The sequence below is a fragment of the Bos indicus x Bos taurus genome, unplaced genomic scaffold (assembly GCF_003369695.1).
Source record: "Bos indicus x Bos taurus breed Angus x Brahman F1 hybrid unplaced genomic scaffold, Bos_hybrid_MaternalHap_v2.0 SuperScaffold_100458, whole genome shotgun sequence".
Classification (NCBI taxonomy): domain Eukaryota; kingdom Metazoa; phylum Chordata; class Mammalia; order Artiodactyla; family Bovidae; genus Bos; species Bos indicus x Bos taurus.
This window is the reverse complement of record NW_020867088.1, coordinates 1,720-13,911: the sequence shown is the minus strand read 5'-3', so window position 1 is coordinate 13,911 and position 12,192 is coordinate 1,720. Positions and strand designations below refer to the sequence as shown.

At 40.4% G+C, this 12,192-nt stretch overlaps 1 protein-coding gene across 1 annotated transcript in view; it reads left to right on the top strand.

Annotated features, from left to right (window-relative positions):
- LOC113888551 (multidrug resistance-associated protein 4-like) overlaps nucleotides 1-11,363 on the top strand; it is a gene marked incomplete at its 3' end in the record, with an annotated part of 135,618 nt that extends 124,255 nt beyond the window's left edge. The window contains exon 26 of the mRNA XM_027535617.1: nucleotides 11,208-11,363. Coding sequence (XP_027391418.1) covers nucleotides 11,208-11,363 — 156 coding nt within the window. The remainder of the gene's footprint in view (nucleotides 1-11,207) is intronic.
- Nucleotides 11,364-12,192: the final 829 nt, after the last annotated feature.

Sequence of the window (12,192 nt, the reverse complement as noted above, 5' to 3'; positions counted from 1 at the left end):
TCAACCCATATATGTTTAAGGTAATTACTGATAAGTATGATCCCGTTGCCATTTACTTTATTGTTTTGGGTTCGAATTTATACACCATTTTTGTGTTTCCTGTCTAGAGAATATCCTTTAGTATTTGTTGGAGAGCTGGTTTGGTGGTGCTGAATTCTCTCAGCTTTTGCTTGTCTGAAAAGCTTTTGATTTCTCCTTCATATTTGAATGAGATCATTGCTGGGTACAATAATCTGGGCTGTAGGTTATTTTCTTTCATCATTTTAAGTATGTCTTGCCATTCCCTCCTGGCTTGAAGAGTTTCTATTGAAAGATCAGCTGTTATCCTTATGGGAATTCCCTTGTGTGTTATTTGTTGTTTTTCCCTTGCTGCTTTTAATATTTGTTCTTTGTGTTTGATCTTTGTTAATTTGATTAATATGTGTCTTGGGGTGTTTCGCCTTGGGTTTATCCTATTTGGGACTCTCTGGGTTTCTTGGACTTGGCTGATTATTTCCTTCCCCATTTTAGGGAAGTTTTCAACTATTATCTCCTCAAGTATTTTCTCATGGTCTTTCTTTTTGTCTTCTTCTTCTGGGACCCCTATGATTCGAATGTTGTGGCGTTTAATGTTGTCCTTGATGTCTCTGAGATTGTCCTCATTTCTTTTAATTCGTTTTTCTTTTATCCTCTCTGATTCATTTATTTCTACCATTCTATCTTCTAATTCACTAATCCTATCTTCTGCCTCTATTATTCTACTATTTGTTGCCTCCAGAGTGTTTTTAATTTCATTTATTGCATTATTCATTATATATTGACTCTTTCTTATTTCTTCTTGGTCCTTGTTAAACCTTTCTTACATCTTCTCAATCCTTGTCTCCAGGCTATTTATCTGTGATTCCATTTTGGTTTCAAGATTTTGGATCAATTTCACTATCATTGTTCAGAATTCTTTATCAGGTAGATTCCCTATCTCTTCCTCTTTGGTTTGGTGGGCATTTATCCTGTTCCTTTATCTGCTGGGTATTCCTCTTTCTCTTCATCTTGTTTAAATTGCTAATTTTGGGGTGTCCTTTCTGTATTCTTGCAGTTTGTGGAGTTCTCTTTATTGTGGTGTTTCCTCGCTGTGTGTGGGTTTGTACAGGTGGTTTGTCAAGGTTTCCTGGTTAGGGAAGCTTGTGTCGGTGTTCTGGTGGGTAGAGCTGTATTTCTTCTCTCTGGAGTGCAATGAAATGTCCAGTAATGAGTTATGAGATGTCTATGGCTTTGGGGTGACTGGGCAGCCTGTATCTTGGAGCTCAGGGCTGTGTTCCTTTGTTGCTGGAGAATTTGCTTGGTATGTCTTGCCCTGGAACTTGTTGACCCTTGTGTGGTGCTTGGTTTCAGTATAGATATGGAGGCGTTTGATGAGCTCCTGTCAATTAATGTTCCTTGGAGTCAGGAGTTCCCTGGAGTCAGGGTTTGGACTTAAGCCTCCTGAGTTGTTTTTTTAATGGGTAAGAATTTCAGTTTTATGATGAAAAAAAAAAATTTCAAGCTTGTTGGCACAGAAATGTGAATGTACTGATTGACAACCTATACACTTAAAAATGGTTAAATTTTATGTGAATTTCATCATAATTAAAAGATAACACCTGTGGCATGCTTTGTAATTTGGGATCTGTATTTCATAGTACCTTAGGGCTTTTTAAATCAGGGAGCATCTGGTTTTCACCTTTGTTCCTAGAATGTGGCGTTCTGTAGGGCACAGAGAGGGTGCTGAGGGACTGCTCAGGTGTGAGCAAGCAGGAACCAACATGAAAGAATATTCAACTTAATGCCCAAATGCTACCCAGGGGGCAGTTTCAGTTAGTCACAGGGCAAAAGCTCCCTCCTAATTACTTCCAGTTTCAGTGTAGGTCAGGAAAAATGTGAACTGCTGTGTCAGGAAAACATTAACTGCAGCTCTTGATACAATCTTGTCCTTGAGAGCACTGTATATGATGTTTACTCACTCTCAGACAATGTGTCTGTCAGATTTTCTGTTGTAAATTTAATTCTGTTCATCTGCACTTGTCTTAAATTTCCCCCAAAGCCATAAAATATGATTTATCTAAGAACCTTTTTTAGGACAACTTAGGAACATAACAGATTCTTATTCTTCCTTCTTAAAACCTGTAAATCATAGGATTATTGAGATTCTAAAGTGTTTGAGGGAAAAGTGAATTTGGAGACTAAATAAATAACTGAAGTAACTTGTCTTTTGATCTGTGCCTTGGTCCACTCTCAGTATTACTGTTAGCTTCATTTCTGTGTTTGGAGATGACACCCAGGCAGCGTGTTCATGAAGTGATTTCAGTCCACTTGTGTATATGTCAGGTTCCCTCTCCTGCTTACCTGTCCCAGCCTCCATCACTCCAGGACACACTTTTGGTGTTGGATTGGACTGAGAGAGGCTGTTTGCGGGGGGTGGGGGTGGGTGGTGCGGGCAGGGGACGTGGGAGTGAGCCAGCCCAACAGAAGTGGGGCTTTATTCTCTTTTCCTCATTTCCTCTTCTGTACTGATTCCTGAAAGTTAGAACCAATAGGAAAGTATAGTAGGTACTGCTGCTGCTGCTGCTGCTAAGTCGCTTCAGTCATCTCCGACTCTGTGCGACCCCATAGACGGCAGCCCACCAGGTCCTGCCATCCCTGGGATTCTCCAGGCAAGAACACTGGAGTGGGTTGCCATTTCCTCCTCCAATGCATGAAAGTGAAAAGTGAAAGTGAAGTCGCTCAGTCATGTCCGACTCTTAGCGACCCCATGGACTGCAGCCTACCAGGCTCCTCCATCCACGGGATTTTCCAGGCAAGAGTACTGGAGTGGGGTGCCATTACTAGTCAGGATTTTGATTCACAGAAGAAATTGCAAGTGAAATAAGGAACTAGGACTTCCCTGGTGGTGCAGTGGATAAGAATTTGCCTGCCAATGCAGGGGACACTGGTTCAGTCCCTGGTCTGGGAAGATTCCACATGCCACAGAGCAACTGAGCTCTGCACCACAACAATTGAGCCCTTGTGCCACAACTACTGAAGTCTTTGCTCAGCTACAATAAAAGCCACCTCAGTGAGAGGCCCATGTACTACAACAAGGAGTAGCTCCCACTCATCACAACTAGAGACAGCTCATGCAAAGCAATCAGGACCCAGAACAGCCAAACAGAAAAAAAATCAACATGAGGTAAATAGCACCCTAGACTTCCTGGTTAGAGTCTGAACACGGGCTTCATTTTTCATTTAGATGATTTTGTGGTTGATTTGATCATTTTAGAGAGTCCTGGGCAATAAAATATTTTCCAGCTCTCAAGGTAGATTGATTGTTGCTTTCTTTTTTCTCACAGCTATTACTTGGATGCTACATTTATACAGATGCTTAGTAGACCATGCTATAACGTACAAAAATATTAGTTTCCTACATTTTTTCCTTTTTTTATGTAATATTTTCTTTAAAATTGCTCCCTTCACTCCCAGATTATCCCCGTCCCCTGCTGGCTTCCTAATTCCCTGTGACTCAGACTGTGGTGCAAGAGCCAGTAGCACCTGCCTGTCCTGGAGCTTCTTAGAAATGCAGAGTCTCAGGCTCACCCAGACCTCCTGACTCAGATTCGCATCTGAACATGAATTCCACCTTTCTCTCCCATGGGCAGTTTTTGATAAGTGATAACCTGTGATTCCCAAGAAATGTCCTTTGACAGTTTGGAATTGAACTCAAAAATTCCCAAATCTCTGCTGCTAACTGAGCAAGAGGCTCTAGAATGTTCTGTTCCACTAGATTTACTTACTTTAATGCTTTTATGAGATGGTTAAATGGCATTACTGACTGGATGGACATGAATTTGAGTAAGCTCTGGGAGCTGGTGATGGACAGAGAAGCGTAGCATGCTTCAGTCCAGTGGGTTGCAAAGAGCTGGACATGACTGAGCAACTGAACTGAGCTGATGCTCTATAAATTGCACCTTTGCATTATAATCTAATTCTGTGTGATTCCACTGCATTTATTTGCATCTTTCCAGGGGAGTCTGTCTTCATTATGGGTAGTTTTCATCCTGCTGTCTGTCCTTCCCCACACCAGCATCCTGAAGGGACTGGAGGGATTTCCCACAGGCTCAGCCCTGCCTGGACCTGGAGTCAGAGACAGACCAGTGCAGCAGTGTATGTGTGGCTGTTTCACCACCTGATGGGATAAAAAATGAGTCCTGCTGCCCCAAGCATGAGGTCTGTTTGGCCTGTTCCCCAGGCACCATGTGTCCCACTTAGCTGCAGGTTTCTCTCTCAATCCAGCTGTGGGTACCGTGTCTTCCTGCTGACAGCTGGTCCACCTGCCCTCAGGTACCCTCTTTGCTCTCACTCACCACATGTGTGCCTGACCATAAGATCTCTATGGTAGGCCTGTTTCTTTAACTACAGCTACACCTCTTCCCACTTTCTCTGTTCTAGCTACTCAGAGACATGATAAGGTGTCAGGCCATCCAGGGGATAAGGAGGCCCATCAGCAGGTGGAAAAGAGGCAACAGACGTGGATTTGAGTCCCATCCTGCTACTTATAGGCTCTGATATTCAGACAGACTAATTCATCTAAACCTCAATCTTTTCTTATGCAAAATTGAAAGGATAGATTATAACATGTAGGGTTTATGTACAATCTAATCAAGATAAGGCATGTAAAGCACCCAGAGTAAATTCTTGGACAAAAATGGTCATCATTTTCATAGGGTAGAAAATGACCATAACCGCTTATGCTGTGGAAGGTGTTGCCTGTCCCAGGAGAATAAGGTGTTGGCCATTTGAAGTTGTATTTATGGCTGTAGGATCCATCTGCTATGTCTGTCTCTGCCTGATTTGTCTTGTACTTAAATAATATGGTAATGAAGTGAAGAAGTGAAGTTGCTCAGTCGTGTCTGACTCTTTGCGACCCCATGGACTGTAGCCTACCAGGCTCCTCCATCCGTGGGATTCTCCAGGCAAGAGTACTGGAGTAGGTTGCCATTTCCTTCTCCAGGAGATCTTTCCAACCCAGGGATCAAACTTGGGTCTCCTGCATTGCAGCCAGACGCTTTACCATCTGAGCCACCAGGAAAGCTCAATATGGTAATAGATTTTCCATAAATTTCTCTGGACTGAGTTAAAAATCTCAGCTCCCATGGGAGTTTCTTTTTCTCAGGACACCACAGGTACTAAAAATAATAAAAAGTCAAGTCCAATACAGATCCTGATGTCAACATATGCAGTCTGGTTGAAGAAACAAGAAAATGGCTATATTAGCTTTGTAAGCTAGAAGGAGATCACAGATTTTATAGATGCTTATAAAAATGACATAACTTCTGTTAGAGTTGTAACAAGTCCATATTAGGGGACAGGAAGAGCATTTCCAAGGAATTAGACATGTGAGACAGACTTAATGATGTGTGGTTAGGGTTTCAGCAGGTGGAAATGCATGTGAAAGGCATTCCGAGAGGTGAGAGCAGCATAAGCAAAAGCATGATGCCCTGATTCAGTGAATGAAGAACTAGACACCTGAAAAGCATCCAGGAAAATGAACTACCAAGTGTGTAACTCACATTTTTACATTCAACCCTCATAACTAGCTAGTGATGTCAAGGAAGCTGACTCGTGTACATGAAGGATAGAGAGGTTAGAGAGGACAGTTTTGTAGAAGAGACGTCCTGGGGTGGGTGGAGTGTTGGGTGCTGAGCTGGCAATTAGGAGTTTAATCTGAGAAGTGAGAGCACATGGACCAGGGGGGGCAGGTACAGGGGACGGGGAGCCAGGAACTGTTATGCCTCCAGCAAGACATGTTAGGAAAGTGATTCCACTTCTTGGAATCAAGTTGATGTTGATTAAAACAGAGCTATAACACCTGGATTTGTGAACATGCAGGGAAATGGGTGGTAGTAGAAAATGGTATCATACTTCCGGAGGGTAGGCTAGCAGCTTAACAGCTTCCACTGAAAATGTTCATACTTTGTTGTTGTTCACTCACCTAATCACATCCGACACTTCCCAACCCCATGGTCTGACGCACACCAGGCTTCGCTGTCCCTCAGTGTCTCCTGCAGTTTTCCCAAGTTCATGCTCATTGTATCAATGATGCCATCCAATCATCTCATCCTCTGTCATCCCCTTCTCCTCCTGCTTTCAATCTTTCCCAGCATCAGGGTCTTTTCCAATGAGTTGGCTCTTTGTGTCAGGTGGCCAAAGTATTGGAGCTTCAGCACCAGTTCTTCCAGTGAATATTCAGGACTGATTTCCTTTAGGGTTGACTGGTTTGATCTCCTTGCTTTCCAAGGGGTTCATACATGACTCTCAGCAATTCCACATCTGAGATTTTTGTGAAGGAAATGATTAAGGTTGTTTTCAAAGATTTAGCTTCAGGGATATTTAACACAGTTATTTATAATAGCTAACTATTTGACACTGCCTAAATATCCATCAATAGAGGATTTGTTAAATAAATGATCATGTGTACTATAATATTATGCAACCATTAAATAAATATTTTAGAAATACAAAATGAAAACACATATAACAGTATGTTCACATTAATTGTCTTTTCTTTATATATGTGCACTTGTATCTTTAAGAACACATAGAAAAAAAAAAATACAACAAAAACAACAAGAACACACACAGAAGCCTAGAAAGTAAAAACATTTTAAGAATTTTTTTTTCAGAGTGCTAGGCTATAGCTAGTATTTATTTACTTTTCAAATTCTTTTGCACCAATTATGATTAAGGAAAGAGTTTATTTTGTTTTTAAACACTGCGAGCCTGGGAAAGATGTAATGAGAGTAAAGTGGGGAAGATGGATGAAGGGGTTGTTTTGTGTGGAACATTGGGTGTTGATTATGCTGAGTTTGATGTGTGAAGAGAGATCCAGGAGCAAGTGTCTAACAAGTGTTATCATCAGAGAGCAACCTGGTTGGAAAAACAGAAAGGGGCCACTGCAAAGCAAGTAACAGAAAATTTTCTCCAAGTGTCTTTATAATTGTATCTGTTTCTTTATTTTTGGCTGGGCTGGGTCTCTGTTGTTTCTTCGGCTTTTCTCTAGTTGCCGTGTAGGGGCTTCTCACTGTGGTGTCTTCTCTTGTTAAGAGCATGGGCTATAAGGTGCGAGGGCTTCAACAGTTGAAGCATGTAGGCTCATAGACGTGGTTCCCTGGTTCTAGAGCGCAGGCTTAATAGTTGTGGCACATGGACTTAGGTGCTTCACAGCATGTGGGATTCTCCTGGACTAGGAATTGAACCCACATCTCCTGCATTTGCAGGCAGTTTCTTTACCACTGAGCCACCAGGGAAGCCCCCAAGTGTCTTTAGATTGAAGAATGTAAGCTTACTGACACTGGTGACACTCTCTATGGGCAATTGGTAAAACCCTTTGGTTACCCAGAAAAGACATTCAGACTATAGCTTTGATGACTGAACTCTAGGAATAATCAGAATCAGGTTTTCTTTGAGTTGCCTTTTTCTTTTTGGGGGGCCTGGGGCCATGCAGCATGTGGGATCTTAGTTCCCTGATCAGGGATTGAATCCACTCCTCCAGCAGTGGAAGCACAGAATCTTAACCGCTGAACTGCCAGGGAAGTCCCCTGGTTTTTAGTTTTCTTCTCTGGAGTTTGAAACTCAGAGTCCTGTGGTCATGAGCAGTCCTTGGTGCCCCTACATATCTCAGTCCATTTCCCAAAGTTTACAGATGTTCCCATTTGCACAGATGGATCAGTTTCAGTGGAGCTGATAACATGGGAACATACACACATTCTCACAGATCAGTTCTCACCTGTGTCCTGATGTGCATTGATTTATGTATAAGAACACTCTGAAATATAGGCCCACTTGTTTTACTGTGCTTCAGATAATACTTTAAAAAAAAAAGGACATTTATGGCAACACTGTCAGGCAAGTACATTGGCACCATTTTTCCTATAGCATTTGGTCACTCCATGTCTCTGTCACATTTTGATAATTTTTGCAATATTTCAAACCATTTCATTATTATATTTATTACCGTGATATGTGATCAGTGGTTTTTAATGTTACTACCCTATAAATGCTTAGATGGTTAGCATTCTTTTAACAATAAAGTATTGGAAATTAAGGTATGTACTTTTTTTATATATAATGCTATATTGTACATCATTAGACTACAATATAGTATAAATGTAACTTTTATTTGCACAGAGAAGCAAAACATTGATATAACTTGCTTTATTTTGATATTCATGTGTTATGGTGGTCTGGAGCCAAATCCAAAATATCTTTGAGGCCTGCCTGTACACAGAATACATGAGCCACATATATACACACTACAACCTGCCTGTATGCAGAGAATGGCCCATCTGTATTATATGAATTAGGTTTAACATAAGGTACAAAATGTCCTGAGAAGCCTGCATGCAGATAAAAAAGCAACAGTTAGAACCAGACATGGAGCAATAGACTGGTTCAAAATTGGGAAAGGAATACCTCAAGGCTGTATATCATCACCCTGCTTATTCAACTTACATGCAGAGTACAGCATGCGAAATGCTGGGCTGGATGAAGCACAAGCTGGAATCAAGACTGCCAGGAGAAATACCAGTAACCTCAGATAAGCAGATGATACCACCCAAATGGCAGAAAGTAAAGAGGAACTAAAGAGCCTCTTGATGAAGGTGAAAGGGGAGAGTGAAAAAGCTGGCTTAAAACTCAACATACAGAAAACTAAGATCATGACTCCTGGTTCAATCATTTCATGTCAAATAGATGGGCAAACAATGGAAATGGTGATAGACTTTATTTTCTTAGGCTCTGAAAGTGACTGTGGATGATGACTGCAGCCATGAAATTAGAAGATGCTTCCTCCTTGGAAGAAAAGCTATGACAAACCTAGACAGCATGTTAAAAAGCAGAGACATTGCTTTGCCGACAAAGGTGCATATAGTCAAAGCTATGGCTTTTCCAGTACTCATGTACGGATGTAAGTATTGGGTCATAAAGAAGTCTGGGCACTGAAGAATGGATACTTTTGAACTGGGGTGCTGGAGAAGACTCTTGAGAGTTCCTTGAACAGCAAGGAGATCAAACCAGTCAGTCCTAAAGGAAATCAGTCCTGAATATTCATTGGAAGAACTGATGCTGAAGCTCCAATACTTTGGCCACCTGATACTAAGAGCCAACTCATTGGAAAAGACCCTGATGCTGGGAAAGACAGAAGGCAGGAGGAGAAGGAGATGACGGGATGAGATGGCTGGGTAACATCACTGATTCAATGGACATGAGTTTGAGCAAACTCCAGGAGATAGTGAAGGACAGGGAAACCTGGCATGCTGCAGTCCATGGGGTCGCAAAGAGTTGGACACTACTGAACAATAACAAAATGTCTTATAGTCTTTGTATTATCTTTATAAGATAATAAAACTAGCTGAACCCACTTGTCTTATTTTAATCTCTATAAAGATACGTTCTTTTTTGAAATGCCATGATTGATTTGACAGACTAAGATGTGAAATTTCAGAGGTTTTCAAATCAGAAAACCTGAAAAGTTCTAAACATTCTGATTACATTACTCAGAAAGATTTAGTTGTTCTTTTTTTAAAGCCATGAGTTTTAAAACTTTACTGAATTTACAAATGATCCAAGCATATGTTACACTTTCATCAATTCCAGATTTTCAATACAGATGAAATCATCTCTTGGAGAGCTTCCTTCAGAAAATTTGCAGTTGGGGTTCCCTGGTGGCTCAGACAGTAAAGAATCTGCCTGCAAGGCAGGAGACCCGTGTTCTATCCCTGGGTCAGGAAGATCCCCTGGAGTAGGAAATGGCAACCCACTAGCATTCTTGCCTGGAGAATTCCATGGACAGAGGAGCCTGGCAGTCTACAGTCCTTGGGGTCACAGAATTGGACACGACTGATTGTCTAATGCTTCTTTCACTTAAAAATTCATCAGTAAAATGGCCAGTTTCTGCATATATATTTGAATGTGGTTTATTCCCCACTGACATTTTACCTAGGAAAAGGAAACGGTAACCTACTCCAGTATTCGTGCCTGGAGAATCCCATGGACAGAGGAGCCTGGCAGGCTACAGTCCATGGTCACAAGAATTGGACACTACTTAGTGACTAAACCACCAACCACCAGCATTTACCTACATTGTATTGATTCTTTTATCTTACTGTTAGTGCATTTAATTTCTCTCTGCTTTGGTTTTAGTAAATAGACTGACACTTGACATGTGTTTTTCCAAGGTTCAATTTTAAGTATTAATGTATTGATAAAATGCCTTTTGAACTACTCCGATGAAAGGTCCTGTTGTAAATAGCAAATATTGTTTGTGTTGCTGTTGGTCTCATTATGTACATTTTCTCTACTGGCCTCTGTCTTTCAAGACTGAGACCTGTATTTTAATATTTGAAGATGTTTCCTTTCAAGATAAAATATAATTAAGATATTTAATATCAGGAAATGATTTCATTTTTCTACCAAAGAATAATTCCTATTAAATAAATAACATATCCCTGAGAAAGTAAGTACTTCTTTGTGTATAATACTTTTAACTTGACTTGTTGATATCTCTGAAAAATTACCTATGTAATTCTCAAGGTCAAATTACCCAGGGAGTAGGAACAAAACTAATTTAAAAGCTGACTTCTTATGGACCACTTAGGAGACTGCTGGTTTTTCACTGCAGTCAGGTTATTTATTTATTTATTTTTTGTTATCTTGTTCCTTTATTTATGAATGTTAGTTACAAACATACACTCACATACATATATATACCACATACACATACATATCTCCCCCTTTAACATACCACGTAACGGATACTATGTAATAATTATAGAAAACAATTTTCTGCATATTAAAGCATTTAATCAGGGAAATCTGAATAGAAGGCATGAAAGTCACTATAGCTTATATTTTGTATTCTTGGGGTGATGGTGGTCTCAATCAGGGACATTTGTGAATTTCTGTCATTTTTGGTTGCCACAATTTGGGGGTTGCATCTGGTATCTAGGGGATTCATGGCTACTGTTAATCATCCTACAATATACAGGACAGGTCCCAACCCTCAATAATTAATTATTGGTTCAAAATATCAGTAGGGCCTTGCTTGAGAAACTTATATTCTTTACATATAATAGAACTTTTAAAATTCATCTTCAACAATCAGGGTTCTCCTGGATTTTGTGCATCCTGTTAATTCTTCATCCCCCTGGGTCTCTTTTCAGTATGGCATCGTGGGAAGAACAGGAGCTGGAAAAAGTTCCATCATTGCTGCCCTTTTTAGATTGTCAGAAGCTGAAGGTGGCATTTCCATTGATGACATCTTGACAACCAGTATGGGACTGCACGATTTAAGGAAGAAAATGTCAGTTGCACTTCAGGTATGCATAGCAGAACACTCTTACATGTTCTTTTCATAAGGTGTCTAAGTTTAAGTGGCTTTTAATTTGATTGGTCTTTTCAAGGTAAGTGAATGAGTTGATCCTTTTTTTCCCAGTAGAGCATATATTTTTAGCAGCAGGTATTTTCAACAGAACACTTTCATCAGATACCAGGTTTGTTTGTGTTGTTGTTGTTGTAGTTGTTCATTTGTTAGTTTTGTGTGCATGTGATTTAATAACTTATGAGATAGATTTCTGGACTCGACTTCATCAGTTTCCACCAGTGTTTCCACTGATAATCACATAATTCTGAGAACAGAAGGATAAATGATTTGTTAGCACTGGAGAGGTTCCTATAGGGAAACATGAATTTTATTAATAAGTGTCTTACAGATGTAATTTTGCTGTGGGAAATGAGGACATCTTTTAAAGTGATTATCTCCTTGGAGAACTTTCTGTGAAATTGTGGGGCTTTGAGAATCATAGGATATATAGATGCTTTGGGGAGACTTTGACAATTTAGTCATTAATGAATAATTTTCACCAGGGAGGCAGTACAGAATAGTGAGGAAGAGCGGTGGACTCAGAATTCTGTCTCTGTGTACCTTGGTTTTCTCTGTCTACAAGGCAGATAATGGTATCACCCCTCAATCAGTTGTGAGGACAAAATAGGTCAATGAGTGTGAAGTGTTTCACGTAGACCCATATGTGCCTGCTGTGATGGTGGAGTGCTGTTGAAATCTCTTCCTGGGCTCTCATTCTGTTCTCTTTTCTTCTTCTTTGTAAAGTAGTATAACTTTCAAGGAGCGTTTTGGAGACTGGATTATAT